Source organism: Hyaena hyaena, unplaced genomic scaffold (genome assembly GCF_003009895.1).
Source record: "Hyaena hyaena isolate Hyena2069 unplaced genomic scaffold, ASM300989v1 scaffold_24, whole genome shotgun sequence".
NCBI lineage: Eukaryota > Metazoa > Chordata > Mammalia > Carnivora > Hyaenidae > Hyaena > Hyaena hyaena.
In genome coordinates, this window is record NW_024080656.1 from 4,462,291 (window position 1) to 4,481,965 (window position 19,675).

General features: G+C 46.9%; 1 protein-coding gene across 1 annotated transcript in view; it reads left to right on the forward strand.

The window, feature by feature from the left end:
• Positions 1-4,729: 4,729 nt before the first annotated feature.
• LIMCH1 (LIM and calponin homology domains 1) overlaps positions 4,730-19,675 on the forward strand; it is a 323,010-nt gene continuing 308,064 nt past the window's right edge. The window contains exon 1 of the mRNA XM_039227025.1: positions 4,730-4,827. Within this exon, the coding sequence (XP_039082956.1) occupies positions 4,732-4,827 (96 nt within the window). The 5' untranslated portion in view covers positions 4,730-4,731. The remainder of the gene's footprint in view (positions 4,828-19,675) is intronic.

A 19,675-nucleotide genomic window follows, 5' to 3' on the forward strand; every position in this document is an offset into this window, starting at 1 on the left:
AATATATAAAGAACTCTCCTAACTCAATGATAAAAAGAGAAATGAGTCAATTAAAAAATGAACAAAGATATGAATAGACATTTCTCCCAAGAAGATGAACATGAAAAGATGCTCAATTAAAGGAGCGTCAGGGAAATGCATCAGGGAAAATTAGTCATCAGGGAAATGCAAATTAAAACCACAGTGAGAAGCCACTTCCCATACACCAAGACAGCTATAATCAAAAAATCAGAAAATGGCAAGAGTTAACAAAGAGGTGGAGATGCTGGTGGGAAAGTTAAATGGTGCAGCCGTTTTAAAAAAACAGCCTGGTAGTTTACCAGAAGGTTAAACATAGAATTATCATATGACACAGGGATTCCACCTGGCATATACCCAAGAGAAATGAAACCATAGGTCCACACAAAAACTTGTGCATGGATGTTTATTTGCAGCATTATTCACAATAACTAAAAAGTGAAAATAACCCAATGTCTATCAACTGAAGAATGGATATACAAAATGTGATATCCTCATACAGTAGCATATTATTTGCCTGTAAAATGGGCTAAAGTACTAATACATGCTGCCACACGGATGAACCTTGAAAACATTATGCTAAGTGAGAGAAGCAATACATAAAGGGCCACATATTGTGTGATTTCATTTATACAAAATACCAGAATAGGCAAATTTATATGGACAGAAAGTAGATTAGTGTTTGTCAGGGGAATGGGAAATTTGGGAGATAACAGCTAAAGAGTACGCGTGTCTTTTTGGAGAGACCAAAATGCTCCAAAATTAACTGTGATTGTTGCACAACTCAGTGAATGTACTAAAAAACACTGAACTGTATACTTCACACGGGTGGTTGTATGGTAAGTGAATGATTTCTCAGTAAATCTGCCACCAAAAAATTCATGCTCTTTGAATACACCAAATCTTTCATTTAGCATTTGTCATAGAGTACTTTGTCATGTGGTTATTTTTTTCCAACAAAAATGTTGCTTCGTACCTTTCAAATAGTGAAGATCGTTGAATTGTGGACTTTCTTCTGGTTCTGGTTTCTTCATTATAGTTTTCAAATTTTCTCCCATGGGTGTACATTACTTTTATATTTGAAAATTACATTATACAGGGGCGCTTGGGTGGCTCAGTTGGTTAATCATCCAACTTCGGCTCAGGGAATGATCTCACGGTTCGTGGGTTCGAGCCCCGCGTCGGGCTCTGTGCTGACAGCTAGCTCAGAGCTGGAGCCTGCTTCAGATTCTGTGTCTCCCTCTTTCTCTGACCCTTCCTTGTTCACGCTGTTTCTCTCTCTCTCTCAGAAATAAATAAAACATTAAAAACTTTTTTTAAAGAAAATTACGTTATACAGAAAAGAAAATGTTGTTTCTTTTTTTTTTTTTAAATGTTTTTTATTTATTTCTAGGAGAGAGAGAGAGACAGCGTGAGCAGGGGAGGGTCAGAGAGAGAGGGAGTCACAGACTGAAACAGGCTCCAGGCTCTGAGCTGGCAGTCAGCACAGAGCCCAACGCGGGGCTCGAACCCACGAACCGCGAGATCATGGCCTAAGCGAAAGTCAGACGCTTAACCGACTAAGCCACCCAGGCGCCCCAAGAAAATGTTTCATCAACAAAATCATTAGCTCCTAAAGGAAAAGGTCTGTGTCCCTTGTGGATTCTTCTGAATCTGTTATACATAGTTGGTGCTTAACAGTAATTTGTAGATATTTTTGATAATGGCACTAGGTTTACCTCTATTAGTCCTTGGGTCATTGGTAATCTACATGGATTTCTTATTGGTAATAGAGTGCTGGAAAAGTAGGTGCTATTGTGTGATTATAAACCTTGAAAGACAAAGTATTTTCACTTAAAGAAAAAAACATATTTTAGTTTGAATGTCAGTTTCAGTAGCAGAGTTTTACAGATATGATAGATTTCATCTTAATGAAGTCATTTTCTTCTTTTTTTAAAATGTTTTATTTATTTCTAGGAGAGAGAGAGAGACAGTATGAGCAGGGGAGGGTCAGAGAGAGAGGGAGTCACAGACTGAAACAGGCTCCAGGCTCTGAGCTGGCAGTCAGCACAGAGCCCGACGCGGGGCCCGAAACCACGAACCGCGAGATCATGACCCAAGTGAAAGTCGGACGCTTAAACGACTAAGCCACCCAGGCGCCCCAATGAAGTAATTTTCAAACAGATTCAGATTCTGGGGCAGCGGCTTCCTCTCCTCCTAGTGACTCCCTGCAGAAGGACCTGCCCAAAGTGGCGTCTCCTGTTAGAGTCAGTTTGTGAATTATTTACTTTCCCGTGTTTCTTTGCGGAGACACGGTCATCCTCTGACAATATTTTATTAGTCCTTTCCCTCGGCTTGTCTTCTTTACTCTTTGTGATTTCAGCCTTCCCTCCTTTTTGGAAGGCAGGAGGGGAGGGATGGTCAGCTGGCTTATGCTGAGCACTAACTATCTGCCAGCCCCAACTTTGGTCCTTTCACAGTCTGAAATCCTTTTTGCTCCTCACAATGATTCTGCGGAAATGTTGCCATTTCGACCTCATTGGAGATGAGGAAACTGAGGCACACATTGTAAGCGGACCGGGGCTGGCAAGGCAGGGTGGTGTGTGGGTAAGGGCAGATCTGGCGCCAGGCTGTCTGGGCTTGAATCTGGGCTTCTGTGCTCACCAGGGGGGACCCTCCCCCCTTCTTTCTCCTAGTTCCTTACAGGGCTTGATAATAGTCTATCTTACATGGTTGGAATAGAGAATGAGTTAGTCAATTATTTGTAGTGCACTTAGAACAGCGCCTGGCACAATGCAAGTGCCATGTAAGTGTTTTAAAAGTAAATAAACTGAAAGCTGTCTGACTCCAAAGCCGGTAATGGTGGAATTTCAGGCCTGCTTTTTGTTCCATTCCCCTATTAAAGCAGCAGAATTGGGCAAAAACCAAACTTGGACTTTGAACAGGGAACAGACTTCGCTGCCGAGACGTTCACGGATTTCCTGCTCTGTCCAACCCCTCTTGCCATCAGCCATTCTAAAATGTGAATCCATTTGCTTTAAGTTAGCTAAGAGTATTGAGTTCTTAGGTACCAGCCCTGGGCTTACCTGTGGATGCCCACACAGTAAAACCCCGCCATGGCCTGATCTCACCGCCCCCTTCCCCACCCCAGGTGTGGCCTGGCTTGCGTCTCCCATGCCGTCATTCCCACCTGGTTCCTTCCTCACCTGACTCCAGTCATGCTGGCCTTCTGTGGGTTCCTTGACCACCACCAGGCTCACTCCTATCTCAAAGCCCATGTATGCATCTGGAAACGTTACCCCAGATTGCTGCATGGTTAACATCTTTCCCATTCACGTCCCCTCATCACCTCATCTCCTCAGAAAAACCTTCCGGGATCATCAGCTGGGCTCTCAAGCAGAACAGAAGGCATGCTCCAGTAGACTGGCTGAGGGAGTTTATTAGGACACCATTAGGAGGAAGTGGGCAGGGTGGGGAAGCCATGATAAGTTGGGAGGCCTTTACCGCCACCTGGCCTGGGGAAATAGGATGGGACGAGAGGAGACGGGAAACTTTGGAGAACCCAAGGACGCGCCCCAGACAGAACTGTGGCTCTCAGGGGATTGGTGCAGCCCATCTGCTGGCCTTCTGCAGGAAGAGGCAGCTTAAACACTCCACCTCTCTCTCCTCCAACCCTCCCCCCCACCCCCACCCCGGGGCCCCACCTCCTGCCTCCTTCCATTCTTGGAACCTGGACACACAGATCAGATCAGCCTCCCAGATGAAGGATGGAGAGGTAATCGGAAGTTAGCTAACGCTCTCCCTTCCCAGGTCAGAGTTTATCTTCTCCTTTATCTTCTTAAAGTACATGACTCTCCACAATTACCTGATTTTGTTTTACATGTTTATTGTCCCTCCTCCCCCCATTCCCTCTAGAATGTAGTTATCTTAGAGGGCATAGATTTCGGAGTTTTAAATTTTTTTTTCTTTTTTCATCTCTGGGTCCCCAGCGCCAACCTCGGTGTCTGATATACAGTAGGCGCAGAGTACATATGGGTTGAATGAATCAAAAGACGGGGTCACAGATAGCTCGCTTGAAGAAAAAAGGCTTATTAAGGGTCGTTTTTCCTTTTTCTTAGGAAAGGACCTGGTGACTGAACCCTCCCTAGCGCCAGGACAGAGGCCGGGAAGGACGGCAGGTGCGGCCAGGCCACTATCCGAGCGGCCGCGCCAGCTCCGCCGGGGACGCGTGCGTCACGGTGGGCGCGCGTCTCCCAGGTGCCGCCACACCCGCGCGTCCGCAGCCGCGGGCCCGGCGCGGGGCCGTGCGGGGCGGCTGGCCGAGTCCCTCTCCAGGCCCCGCTGCGGGCAGGCAGGGAGACACCCAGTGCTCCCTCGTGGTTATTTTTAGTAGGTAGCTGACACCTTCTCCCCGGGGGGTGGGGGTGGGGGTGGGGGGCGAACCGCCGGAGAAGGTGGGGAGAGAGGGAGGTCCCGGCGCCTTGGCGCTTGCTCCCGCCGGGGACTCGGGGCGCGGCGGAGCGCGGGCGGCGCAGGCAACAGCTGCCGCGGCGTCCTCCGGCAGCGCGCCGCTTTCCTCCCGGACCTGCGCGGGGCGGGGGCGGGGCGGGCAGGGGAGGGGAGAGCGGGCGGGCGGGAAGGGGCGGGGAGCGCGCTCCTGCGGCGGCGGCGGCGGCGGCGGCGGCCGTCCTCATCCCAGCGGCCCAGCGCTCGAGTGCACGCGGGGCTTCGCAAATGGCTTGTCCCGCCCTGGGTCTGGAAGCGCTTCAGCCTCTGCAGCCGGAGCCGCCCCCTGAGCCCGCTTTCTCCGAGGCGCAGAAGTGGATCGAGGTAGGTGCCCGGGACCCGCGGGAGGCCTTGCAGGGGCGTCCGAAGCCACCGACCCGCACACACGGACGACAGGTCCAGTCTCGCCTCTCCCATCCCCGCCCCCCACTTGCTTTTGCCAGCTGCTCCGGGTCACCCGCCCGGGGCCTCGGGCGAGCTGTGATGCCTGGGCACGGGTCTCGGGCGAGGGTGGGCGCGAAAAGGGGACGCTGCGGTGTAGCCGTGCGCGTGGAGAGCAGGAATCCGGCCCCTGCGCCTCCATCCCTCCTGTCCGCCAGCCCCGCAAATCTCAGCTCCCGCCGCTTCCACGCGGGGCCAAAGGAAGCGCTGTGCCCGCAGAGGCGCCGCAAAGGCGCAGGAAGCGCGAGACCCAGAGTGCTGCGGGCGCCGCATTTCAGGGGGTCCTGCTCCCCGTCCTACCTTCTGCCTCTTGACCCCCCTCTCAGCTACTCCCCAGCGGGGTTGGCAGTGTCTCTACGGAAGCGCGTACCCTCCGGGGCTTCTGGCTCTGTTCCTGCAGTGGGTCAGGTGTGAGCCTGGCATAGCGCGCAGGGCCGGGAGCCTGCAAGACCCACCTGCGAGCGCGCCATCCGCATAGACGCTGCCCAGCCATTGGCAGCTCCCACTCCGTACCGGAGGCGGTGGGGCGGGCTCCCAGGCGCCGGGGACCCGGCCCCGCTGCATATTTCACTTCTTAAATGACTCGGTGGCAGGCCAGGGAAATCACTGGAGCTCTCGGCTCAGTCCAGGAAGCGCTCGCTGCGTGATCCTGATTCTCGATGTCTATCTGTAGATACAGCTTGGTGGCCCTGCGCTCCTGAAATGACGTGTCTCCCGGGATCAGGACGCTTAGAGGGCGCGAGCGGGGAAAGGTGACCCGCTGTGCCGTACACTGGGCCTCTGTTTCGCTGGACCGCCTTTCTGAAGGCTTAGCGGAAGGCAAATTTGACCCTTTTTCTCAGTGACAGGCAGCCCTCCTTCGCTGATAGCTCGAAGAAAGGTACCGCTAAGTCATTGGCCCCGCAATGGTGAAGCCTGTTAGTACCCAGCTTGTCACTTAGGGACATCCCCTGTGGCCCAACAGCTCTCAAGCTGCTGCTGGGGTAACAGCACTACGATGGTACAGATTTAAACCTGCAGAGACCGCCCTCACTTAAGGCTGTCCTCATGCTCCCGCAAGGGGCCTCCCCGCCTTACAGGGTTAACCTGCTGCAAGCAGGATCGTTAGGCAGCATTCAGAAACATCTATTTAAAAATAGGGTTAAAGAAACAGAAGAATAAACTCGAGGCTCTCTTGATAAAAGCTCCAATCATCTGTCTCCTAGTTTGATGGCTCAGGACCAGATGAGAAAAAGACGTGGGCTTTTAAATTTTGATATGTGGCTGGAAAGGCTTGGGGTGTGAGATGCTCTCTCTGCTGCCTACTCAGGCTCACAGGACACACAGCAGACATATTTGTATTCACTGGGTTAGTTGAGAGTTGGAGAACTGTATTCTTCATGTTCTTGAACTTTCAACTTCTCAGGCGAGATTTGGGATGTGGAGAGTAGGTGAGGGGAGGGTGTCAGGGGAGGGCAGTCTTGCACTTCTTGAAGGCAAGTGGTTTACCCCCAATATCCTCAATAGTAACATTGATATCGTCTACTTAAAAAATGTGTTCTAGTATACATTCCATGCAGAAAAGTGCAAAAATCTTAAGTGCACATCTCCACAAATGTTGTCATGTGTATACGCACACAATTAGAGCCCTCACCTAGGTCAAGATGTAAACCATCTCCTTCGGCCCAGAGGACCGCCGTCTGTTTTTAAGTGGTGGTATACATTAGGCTAGATATATGCAGTGCAGGCTATCAGCTTTTGTCCTGGTTCCATTGGCTTAAAAAAAAAGAAGGGCTTCCTTAGGAAAGCAGAGCCCCATTAGACCCTGTAGACGGTGCGGCGTTATTCATCCTACCTTTCCAGGATGCTAAGTTGAGAAGGCGAAAAGCGAGGGGCGCGCGTGGCTTTAGGACTAGGCGGCCTTGGCGCTCTGCTCCGCGCGTGCATTATTGAAGCGGCCTATCTCCTTTCAGTTGTGGAGTTCGGTTTCTGGGAAAGGAGAGCTTCCCCTCCCAGGCCGTATAAAAAGGTAGTTGCTCCAGGGAGAGATAGTGACCTCCCCCTTTCCTTCCCGGAGGTTCCTCTTGAAATGTAAATGCCGCGTCTGCAAACCAGGGGAACCCGGCAGCGGTAACAGATGGTTTTGGGCGCAGTTGCCCGGTGAACAAAGATTCCTCGGCTAATAGAGCAATAATGTAGTACTCCGAGCGAGCCGGATTCCTGGGTGGATGGTTATCTCGAGACAATCGCATCTCCTTTAGGGGCCCATTGTCTTCAGCAACATCCTCATTGGTAGGGCTTTGTTTTTCACTTTTGTTCTGTCGGTGATTAAATTTCCCACAGGCTTTCCCTCCCCCCACCCCCCCCTTGAGTCGTCAGGAATTTCGTCCTTTCAGAAAAACGTTCCCTTGGGTGCAGCAGGTTAATAAACAAACTTTGCAGCCTGTCTCTCCTCCTCAGTCCTTGGTCTTCCTTGAGTCATGGGTTGGCAAGAAAAGGTTCATTCTTAATAAAGGCTTGAGGAGCAAGCTCCGTGAGATCACTTGTTGGTGAGGAATTTGTCAGCCTTCAGCCTTGGCTGTTGGAGGGCCCTGTTACTGGCAGGAAACGGTGGCCTGGGAACTGATGCTCCCGCCTCAGCCCACCCCCAGCCTCTGCCTTAGCTGGCAAACGTGAAAGCCCTGATGGAGGTCACAGACCATGTGGGAGCAGCTCACTAAGGCAGCGCTATTTTTTTCTTTTTTTTTTTAATAGCTATATGTCTTCATGTGGGTTTAGGGCACTCCTAAAAGGAGCAGCAAACTTCCAGTATTAATTGTGGCTACCAGCAGGCAGGAGCCTAACTTCCTTCCACATTCCTTTTCTAGAAGCCCTTCCTAAACAAAAGGGCAGTAAGGACAGCACAGGGATTAAGAGGTCAGACTTGGGAGCTGGGGAGCCTGGGTTTGAAACCTGAGTCTCCTGCCTTCTAGCTGCGTGACCTTGGTCAGGCTGCGTTTCCTCTCCTTTTGGTTCTAAATATTTTCTTTGAAAGCTGGCTCTAGTTGTTCACAACAACAAACATAACAAATATATTGTGGAAAGCATCTGTAAAACAGGGGCACTAATAATAGCTTACCTATCTCTAGTGTGAGTGTGTGAGAATTAGGTAAGTTAATAGTTTTTAAAAGAAATTTTAAATATTTATTTTTGAGAGAGACAGAGAGACAGAATGCGAGTGAGTGATGGGGCGGGGGGGGGGGGGGAGAACAGAGAGAGAGGGAGACACAGTATCCAAAGCAGGCTCTAGGCTCTGAACTGTGAGCGCAGAGCTTGATGCGAGGCTCGAACTTGTGAACCACGAGATCATGACCTGAGCCGAAGTCAGACGGTTAACTGACTGAGCCACCCAGGTGCCCCGTCAGTTAATAGTTTTTAAATGCTTAGAATAGTACCCAGTATTTAGGAAGTGCTGTACAACTAGTGGTTAGTATTATCTCCATTAGTAATGCTACTGGTGTTACTCTTACTACCATTCCTACTGCTAGTACCATGACCATCATCACTACTATCATGATTAACACTCCTGTTATTGATATTATTGTTGTTTTCCTACAACTGTTTTGAAAGAAAATCATCAGGATCCTAAGTTTCTTACTGTAAAAAATATAATTCATTGAAAAACTTTTTAAAAATGTTTTATTTATTTTTGAGAGAGAGAGAGAGAGCGTGAGCAGGGGAGGTTCAGAGAGAGAGAGGGAGACACAGAATCCGAAGACAGGCTCCAGGCTCTGAGCTGTCAGCACAGAGCCCAACGCGGGGCTTGAACCCACGAACCGTGAGATCTTGACCTGAGCCGAAGCCAGATGCTAAACCAACTGAGTCACCCAGGCGCCCCCAAAAATGTAACTCAAATACCTACTGATCTCATGCTTATATCTTACCTTATTAGCTCTGAATACCTGGCCTAGAACTTAAGTAGATGCTGTGTTAACTTACATTAAAAGATATTTAGAGATCGGAGCAAAACCAGTAATACCTACTCATAAAATGATCCTGGTAGTCCATTAAGGCTTAGAAAGTCATTCCTCAGTATTATGTTGAATATTTAAGTTTAACGCACAATCTTTGTTACTAAACTTTAGGCAGAGTGCTCAATGCCTCTCCTCTTGCAGATGATCTAGTAGCAAGTCTTTAGACAAATAGTGGCTGTCTGAATATTCATCTCAAATTGAATATTCATCTCAAATATAGCAGTGTTTTGTTAACTACAATTGTGTTTGCTCCTGCTAGGAAAAAGAAGAATTCCTCCCTCTGTTTCCCTGTCTTTCTTTTGCCTCTGATGGTATTTACTGAGTTATAGGAGTTTGTTAGCAGGTAGAGGATTCTAAATTTTTTTAGTAATCAACCCTCCCTCCCCCACTTTGCCTCTCTGCCCACAACAATATTTATCTGTTCTACTCTGTAGTTCTTCTCTGCAGTGCCAAACACTTTCTGAAGACACAGATGTCCCTTCAGCTTGGTTTCAGGTATGATTTGGAACAAGTTGCCAGGCCTTTGAGGAGGAGTTGACAATTTCAACCCAACTCAGCCTTGCTTCTCAACTTGAGAAGTCTCTGGACCCCTTTAACTTTAATCATAGCATGCCTCTGGGGCTTGGTGCTGAATATAATCTTATTTGTGACCTAATCCGTATTTCACATGAGTGGGAACTGGTGCCGGGAGGGATCCGTTCATCACTTTGGGTCATTTCCCCTGTCCGTATAGAATTATTTTCTTATTCAACTGGGACTTGATTTGGAAGATTAAAAGCACCGAGGATACCTTAGCTCTCCAAGACTGAAAGATGTTGTATTGTTTGGCAGTGGGGAAAATTTATGAGTAGTCTTTAAGAGAATCTAGCATTGAGAAGCCAGTAATATATGACATTTGCAATGTAATGACAAGCGAAGATGTGCCATAAGTTATATAGTCGTTCACGTTCTCCACCTCTGCAGGGACACATCTTTTTACCGCAACGAAGATTTAACTCTGCATATGCTTCTTGAGCATTGCCTGGAGACCTGAGGAGGAGGAAGAAAACCTTTGCTGGCTAGATCAAGAAAGGAGTAGGGGTCTGAATGGATATGTAAATTAGAGCAGACAGAGTCCTTCTCACACGGACATTTAAATAATCTGGCCTGTTTGTATGCAAGGGCTGCTATGACACTATGCTGTCACGTGGTAGAACAGTGAGATCCCACAGATTTGGGGACAGAGGAAGTGGAATAGGAGGCAGAGCGGGCACTTCTTGCCCCAGCATCTCCCTGGAAACCGAGTTTACATCAGGGGAGCTCCAAATGCAAGCCTGAGCTCTGGTCACCAGGAAGGGGTAGGGTGGGATGTGTGTTCCCAGCGACTGAGTCCCCTGCTCTCCGCTGATGGATGACAATGGAGCCATGATGCAGACATCTGGCCATGCCTCTGTGAGTGGCAGTCAGTGCTAGGTGGGGCCAGGCAGCTCCTGGAAGTCAGCCTTCGCAGCTTCTCTTTTTGCTTGGAACCATTCTGAAATTTAACAGTGTTATAGTTAGGAGGAGCAGGGTCACAATGGTGTTGGTAATGAAACTGATGCTTATGATGAAAAAAGCTGATACTTACTGAGTGCTTACTATGTGCTAGGTGCTGGCCTAAAAAGTTTAGGTCTGCATGAATCTCTTAGAAATAAGTACTATTACTATCCCCATTTACATATGAGAAAAACTGAGGCTCTGAGAGATTTGGTATCTTGCCCAAACGTAAAAGTGAGTGGCATAACTAGGACTTAAAGCATTATTGCTTAACTTTTATGAATGTGTATCTCTTTAGATACCCCAAATCTATAGTTGAGGAAGTTGGGACTTTCAGGAATCAGGAAACCTGTCCAGAGTCACCTAGTCAGTAAGAGCTTGTTCGAGTCAGGATTCAAACCCAGGCCGTCTGACTCTGCAACCCTTGTTGTCTGATCCTTGTATCGCTTCCCACGTTAGGACCGAGTTGAACAACTCCTGTAAGGACTAAGCATCCCATTCCTCTGATTGCAGAGATTTCCCACCCCCCACCCCCTTCCCTTGTAGGTGCGGGCAGATTGTGGATTTCAGAAGCCGTGGGTCCCTAGACGACTCCCCGTGGCTGGTGTCTTTCAGCTGCAGGACGAAGGGGCCCTCTGCACTCAGGCAGGTCTCCTCAGTAACACTGGTGGGGCCCAGGAGCCCAAGGAGGTGCGCTGTGGAGGCGCTCGGGCAAGAAGAATCAGACCCCCACCCTTGCCTGCTGCCTTCAGACCTCACGTTGCTAACGTAGGCATTGGGGTTGTTTGTGGTCCGGTATTGCGAGAGTCTGGTTTCTGCTTCCTGTTGTCACTGCCACAGCCCACAGTCACTCCAACGAACTTTTTTTAAAAAATTTTTTATGTTTTATTTATTTCTGAGGGAGAGAGACAGCATGAACAGGGGAAGGTTAGAGAGAGAGGGAGATACAGAATCTGAAACAGGCTCCAGGCTCTGAGCCAGCTGTCAGCACAGAGCCTGATGCAGGGCTCGAACCCACGAACCGTGAGATCATGACCTGAGCCGATGTCGGATGCTTAACCGACTCAGCCACCCAGGTGCCCCAGAACTTTTTTTTTTTTAATGTGTATTTATTTTTGAGAGAGAGAGAAAGAGAGACAGAGCATGAACAGGGGAGGGGCAGAGAGAGAGGGAAACACAGAATCTGAAGCAGGCCTCAGGCGCTGAGCTGTCAGCACAGAGCCTGATGTAGGTCTTGAACTCACAGATCTTGAGATCTTGACTTGAGCTGAAGATGGACACTCAACCGACTGAGCCCCCCAGGCGCCCCTCCACTGAACTTTTTGAGGGCAAGTGGCCAATAGGTAGGTGAGTAGTTTTTAATTTTTTTAAAGCTTGCTGATTCATTATCCTATGCTTTTTTTTTTTTTAAACAAAGACAGATACTAGAATATTATGTTTATGATCGTAGGGATGATGGCTCTCTCGTTACAGTTTTCTCTCCAATGCCTGCTGCACAGTGGGAATGAATAAATGCATGGTCTGTGTGTGCTTTTCACATTATCTAATGGAGAAGGGGCATTATTCCATACTTTACATTCCCCAGCGAGTCTGAACCAAAACCTGTGTGGCCTGTTATTTTCCAAACCTGAGTGTGGAGCGATGTCTTTTCTCCGTGCTGATATGTTTAAGCACCACTGGTGCATCTGTCAGAAGCTTTACCACAGCTCCTTCACCTTCACCCGAGAGTGCTCCCATCTGGCCAAGATCGCACCTGGGAACAGCTTTGTTGTTGAGTTCAGCCAAGAAGCAGGTCCTTCCGAGACGAGGAGCTTGGCAGCCTCTCGCTGAGGTGTCCCTGTCCCATCCCGAAGAACCAGAGGGTCTGAACAAAGCAGCTCTGTGACTCCTGGGAATCTCGGCTTGTACTCGGCATCCCTGTCACCTACCTTCTAGTCTAACCTTAATCGTTCTGGCCTTTATTTTCATGGGTGACGACTGAATCAGTTAACACTGGTTGATCTTTGACTAAACTACTCTTGCTGGAGCTAGATTTTCTTTTTAAGGCCAGTTTACTCACTCTTCTGCGGTTCGGAAAAATGTGCAGAACAATTTTACAACATTTCCCCCTCATTTGTTCCTAAGGATGTGTGTGTGTTTACATTTGAAGCCAAGGAAAGGTCTCAGATATGATCTTTTTCGGACAGAGGGTTGGGTGGGAAAAAGGACGATTTCAGTGAAGTCAGATGAGGAAAGGAAGGGATAATAGAACTTTGTTTTTCAGTGATTGGGAAATATAAAGATAGCCTAAACTAGAGAGTTATTAGATGATACAGGGGAAAAAAACCAGTTCTTAAAAAATGACAAATTGTTGAAAAGACTTCTGCCTGGACATTTGGGGATGTTATACCTCTCTCCACAAGGAAAGCGATGTCATGGAGTTCAGTGCTGCTGCGATAGAATTCCATGTGCAGAGTGTTGAAAACAACACCCCCAGGGAGATGTCCCTGTGCAGCTAACCCTGACGGGATGGCCGTAGTATCTCAGGGGATTATCTTTGGTGTAAGGGAAAAAATGAGGTGACATAGTCATAGAACATGAACTTAAGGGATATCTTGGTGGGTACCTTTTCCCACTAAACTTATTTTATCGGCAAAACTGCCTCTTATATCTATTGTGGGACCTTAAGAACAAAATATTGGTTAGGCTGAGAAAGCTCCATGTTTCCACTGCTCTGCATTCTGCCTGAGCTAGTTAACTGTGGGGTAGCTAGTGCGGGATGTAGCTTGGCCACCTGGTCAACCATAGAATTTAGAGCCTTACCCCACCCATCCTTCCCTAAATAGCCTATTAGGAGGCTATGGAAGAATAGACCTGCACTTGTTCTTTTCTTTCTTTCTTTTTTTTTTTTTCAAGTAAATGTCAAGGGCAAGGGCTTGTGGCATTTTTATTTCCATGACCCAATACTGTTATAAAAAATCCTCAGCCTTAGTTTTCTCACCAAGGGATTGAAGTTTTATTTATTGTGCTGAGTACACATCTGTCATTTCCTTCCCAAAGAGGTATTTAAAAAAGAATGATAAGCAAACAATGATCTTATTCTAATAGGAAACTGAATGAAGGTGAGGATAGGCTCAGCCAAATGGTTTAACATATGAAAATAATTAAATAATTATTTGGGACACTTGGCTATCACTCATTTGTAAGTTCACTTCAGTGTAAACACTAACAATAAGCATTAATGGTGAAAATAAGCAAGAGTGTGTAAAAGTGTTTTAAACAAATTAAAGAATGTGTTTCCTGGAAAGTGGTTACTAAGCCCCAACAATGTGCCGGGCACAGTGCTAACAGCCAGGGTCAGGTGGTGGATGACATACACTGACTTCCCATCCACCTGAAATGCACAGTGTAGTATGTGTATGTGTGGGAGCTAAAATGATAAATACCCAATTGCAAATTGGAATAAGTACTATGAAGACCAAAAATGGGGGCTTAAGAGAAAAGTATGTGAGGCAGACAAGGACTCCACGAAAGTAATATTTAAGCTAAGACCCTTGAAGGGTGCTGAATGGGGGAATAAGTTAGACACTGATTTATTGAGACAAGGGCTCGCATGCTTTTATTGTGATTATGCTTTGAAAAAAAGGTAGACTAGAAACACTGTTAAAGTTCTCCAGATGTTTTGAAGGTGCGTGTATGTGGAGGGGCAGGGGCAGGAAAGGGGGCGGAGTCAGAAGTTCTTGAATGTTCTTGTCCTACACTCAGAGTAGGGTTTGCATGATGATCTACTGTACCTCTTAGACCCACGCACTAAAAAATCAAGAACTCTTCTAAGAGAAATAGCACAGAGGATCTTGGGATTTCTCTTTTCAGCCTAGATTCAGGGATTAAAATTCTTATAGAAAATCAGGGCTATAGAAGCCGTACTTCACTCTGTGGCAAGAAGAGGCTTGCAAGACACCTGCCTGCTTTTCAGTGAGTAGGCTGAGTGATTTTGTGTGAGAATTTGGGTGATGACCTACAGATGTCCTCTAATTGCAGACCTTGCCCCAGACTTCTCTAAAAGAAGGGACTTTCTAAACTAAAAAACTTATATGCCATTTGGGAATCCCCGAAATTGTAAACTCTGGAGGTCTGTGACTTTGATCTCTTTTAACACTTGAACCAGCCATCTCTAGACTCCCTTCTTCATGGCTCTGTATGGCTGCTAGAGACTCATCATCACATCATCTTTCCAGAAAGTGGGATGGAAGAATGGAAAATGAAGAGTACATCTTTCCCTTATAAGATACCTTCTAAAAATTTCTTCCCGGTGCTCTGCTTATATTTTATTGCCCACATATTCAGTACCGTGGCCAGTCCTGATTACAGGGGAGCTGCATTGTCCTCAGGTTCTATTCCTCAGAAGAAAGGGGAGAATGGTTGTTGAGGCAGGGGGACCTTGGGATGTCCTTTCTTCACTTCTCCAGGGAATAGATTCTTTCCAGATAGAGCTTATATATGTCTGGCTCTGAGAAAGACTCCCTGATTCCTCTAAGCCCATTAATCCTTCCTTCTCTGTGCAAATCTGGTGTTTAGTATTTACCTCTGTTAGAACTGTTGTCATGTATCATGGTCTTCCTCCTTTGATAACCCCCAGAGCTCCTGTGGCCAAGGACTGGGTCTTCGTCACCGTCCCTACTCTCCTCAGTCTGCTCCCCACTGGGGCCCAGTGACCACATTACCCATAGCCTGAAAAGTTTCTCAGGGAGCCTGTGCCCAGCTACAATTGCCTGATTGGCACTTGGACTCAGCCGTGGCAGAGAAAATAGACTCTGTTGCTGCCCTGACAGGAAGCAGAGTTGTTTTTTTTTTTAAGGCTGATTAAAAAAAGCAGTTTACCCACTGGTTGCCTGGAGACAGTCAGTGATTGGACACTTGGAAAGTGATTTCACTGTTGGCTCTGAGGCAGGTGATATCAGTTGAAGGAATGACTTAGGAGGCCAACTTTCCCCTCAGGTTGGATTGGACTGATGTGGGGCTCACGGTTCCTGTCTGCAGGGCTGGGGAGCCCTGTTATTTAAACATCTCTGTTCTTTAAATAAATATCCCCCCCCTGGCATTCTGGCCTGGGGCTCTCACCTCTTCCTCTCCCATCTCAAAGCAATCAGTCAGCTTCTTCTCTCTTACCTGTTGTGGGGGTCCAGATAGTTCCTACCTCTTAGCACGAAAGAAAGATCAGAATACTTCTACTCACAGGATATTAAAAAAAAAAAATCACAGAGGAATTTTTATTATAGTGGTGACTGTTTGAGTTCTTATTAGATAGGCATTTTTAAAAGGAGAGTATCTCATAAAAACTAATGGCCAGTAGCTGGGAGTAATAAATGACCATGGCTATGACCGTCAATTGTCATGACCCAATGGAAACCCTGAGAAATAGCATTCTCTCTGCCTTTCCTGCAGAAAAGTTACAAAGGACCTTTTGGAGCTGAATGTTGTCATAGGCCAGCAGATGTGATTGCCACCCATTTCCGCAGAGACCTTGCGAGATGTCATAAATAGGAGGGTGGGTGACAAGTAGAGCCTGATTCATCATGCTGCAAAAGTTGACAGAATGTGATAACATAAACTGTTAAAGTGGCGAGTTCAGTGCCAAGTAAAAATAGTAATAGTTAACATGTTTCATGACCACTTATGTGCCAGTGCTAGTCAAGGCCCTTGCTTGAGTTAATGGGATTATACTATATGTATATATATATGTAATATACACACACACACACACACACACATATAGATAATAATAATAATTGTATACACAGCACACCTCACACCGTGCCTGGTGCATAGGTGCTCCTCAGGTGAGCATCATTTTATGCCCATTTTACAGACCAGAAAACTGGAATACAATTAACTGATTTGCCTGGTGTCCAATGATAACTAAGGGGTGGAGTCGGAGTTTGTATCCAGGCAGTCCCATTCCAGAACTTGAGCTTGGGCTAGTGACTGCTGTGCTCCAGAAGTAAAAGCAAAACCTCTAAAAGTCGTGATCCTAACTAACTCTAACCAAGCAGGTGCCCTGCCCCCCCCCCCCACTCTCCCTCCTTTCCCCTGAGCAGCTGTTTATTGAGCATCTTCTTTGCACATGGTGCTATTAGTTGCTAGGAAACAGTTTTGTCTGTGCTAGTAATTTGCAGTGTTCTTACTGCCTTTGTCAGTGTTCTGGTTACAAAATTGAATGCGATTGGAGCCTTCTGCCTGAACTCTATATTTCCCATAAGCCCTGCTATTTTTTAGTGTGTGATTTTGCAAACTACGAGGTTGTTGGTTATTTGCCTTACTTTGGGACAGTATTCATTCAATTTCAAGGATATGTGTTTTGCAGTAGAAACACTTGGATCTTAATGGATCTTATACAGATTTACTATCTTTCACTCGTACGTACAGCTGTCATCTGGGAATGTGGGATCTTGGGTCATAAGGAGACTTTCTTAGGAGCTTCACGTTTCCTATCCATTGTCACAAGACCTTGGACACTCAGCAGTATGTGGGACAACTGTGGTTCTGCCCCTGTGCTGTTATATTCCACTGTGACAGGTGGACCCTGAACACAGAGTTCCACGTGGAATGCATCTTCCGAAGGGCAAAACCAGGTTGTGTGGATTGTGGGGAGGCTGGGTCTGGGCCTTGGGCAGGCCTTTGAGGAAGTGCTGTTTAGACCGAGACCCAAAGGATGAGCAAGAGCTGGCCGGGCAAAAGGAAAAGGATGTGAGAACTTGCAGAACATGCCCAAGGAAGAAGGTAGGGGAAGGGCTGCTCAGCCCTCAGGCAGAAGCTAGGAGTCCTCAGTGCTGCCTGGCCAGAGCCTGGGGCCACGGATGCCTCTCTCCTGGAGGTCACATCTTAGTCAAACTCCGGCAAATTACCATAGTCCCGGACAGAAGGTTTTGAGGGCTTGGAGCCTGCCTGGCCCTGTTCTTAGCATTTTACTTCTCGCCCATCCTGTGAGCGAGGTTCAAACTCTTTTTAATTCCCACTTTATAGAGACACAAGTCAAGTCACAGAGTCATTAGGTGGTGGAGCTGACCTTGAGGTCCAGGCAGCCTGGCTGGTAACCACTGTGCTATGGGGTGTGACATAGGCTCTCACCAAGGGTGTTCTTGAGGGATAGTGGGGAGGGGGAGCGCAGTGAGGAATGTGGGGTGGGGTTGGCGGCGCCTAAGGACGCAGGAGGCTGGTGCTGGCCTTAGACATACTTTCGGTATTTTTGAAGAAACCTCCCAAAATGAATCTCATCACCTACTACACTGCTTGATAGTTGCTGCCACCTGGAGAGGAGAAAGAGCTTATCCAAAGGGGGCTCCAGGCATGTTCCCAACTCCACATTGTAATGCATATGGGAATTCTGGGCCCCCAGTGGCCCGTTGGACCCTGTTGTTCTGATATGGTGGGTCACTGACTTTTAATTACCATGAAGAGCTGTGAATTGTATGATGTTAAAAAATTTTTTTTTATCCAGTTGTGTTTCATAATTTTTCTTTCAAGTGTGTGTGTGTATGTGTGTGTGTGTTTTAGTTAGTATTCTGATGGTTGCATCCAACAGAAACCCAACCCAACCTGACTTCAGAAATGAAGATGGTTTACTGTCTCATTGGCAGCCTGGAGATAGGTCCCTACTTCAGAAAAAGCTGACTCAGCAGCAGAGTGTTATCCATAAGGACGAGAATCCTCTCAGCCTTTCGCTGAACTGTGCATTATGGGGCTTTATGCTCAGGATTTACACAGTGCATCCACACCTGCCCTACACTATCCCAGAAAGTCCAGGCTTTTCCTGTTGAGGCCTGGCCGGGCAAGACCAATTCCAATCCTTGTATTCTCTGTATGCCCTCTAGGCAAGGGAAGGGGACCCATCCCTCTTCTGTGATCACCAGGGGAATGGATGACTTGATTAGCTTAAGCTAAACAGGGGCCACCCTGGTCCATCTCTAACGAAGATTTTGGCTTCTGCCCAATAACAAAGCACTGGATTCCCTAAAATAAAGTCTGGGGAAGTAGATACCAACATTTTAATTCAAATGTGATAGTATATATGAATGCATACACAGGGGTGGTAAGACTATAGGGAAAAACAAGGAAATACTTTTTTTAATAAAAAACTCAGAACAGTGGCTACTTCTTGGAAGTGAGCATAAGGTTATAATTTGGGACTGGTTAAAAAAAAGCATTAAGAGATTGTTTTATTCTTCTTTTTATAAGACTAGAAAAGGTTCAGTTTTAAAGATTTCATTGAATGGCAGGGGCTCAACCCAGCACCTCATTGGTTTTCCTAGAATGAATCAGGTTGCTTTTGAAGTGTTGATTAAAAAGTAATATAATCCGGAACACTTCTGAGGCTCAGTTGGTTTAAGTGACCGACTCCAGCTCAGGTCACTATCTCACTGTTTGTGGGTTTGGGCCCCACATCGGGCTCTGTGCTGACACCTCAGAGCCTGGAGTCTGCTTCGGATGCTGTCTCTCTCTCTCTTTCTCAAAAATGAATAAACATTAAAAAAATAAAAACAATAAGAAATAATATAACACATACAACTCCATAGGAAAACCTCCAAACAATTAAAAAATTAGGCAGAGGAACTGAATAGAGATTTGTCTAAAGACATGCAAATAGCCAACAGGTACATGAAAAGGTGCTCAACATCACTCATCATCAGGGAATGCAGATCAAAACCACAATGAGATATCACCTCACGCCAGTTAGAATCCTTATCATCAGAAAGATAAGAGATAACAATTGTTGGTATGAAAGTAGAGGAATGAGAGCCCTTGTGTACTATTGGTAGGAATGTAAATTGTTACAGTCACTATGGAAAACAGTACGGAGGTTTCTGAAAAATTAAAGATAGAATTACTGGGGCGCCTGGGTGGCTTAGTCGGTTAAGCGTCCGACTTTCGCTTAGGTCATGATCTCGCGGTTCGTGGGTTCGAGCCCCGCGTCGGGCTCTGTGCTGACTGCCAGCTCAGAGCCTGGAGCCTGTTTCAGTTTGTGACTCCCTCTCTCTCTGACCCTCCCCTGCTCACGCTGTCTCTCTCTCTCTCTCTCTCTCTCTCTCCTAGAAATAAATGAAATATTAAAAAAATAATAAATAGTTTATTAAAAAAAAAGATAGAATTACCATGTGACCCAGCAATTCCACTTCTGGGTATATACCCAAAGGAAATGAAAACAGTGCGAAAAGATGTTTGCATTGCACTCCCATGTTTATTAAAGC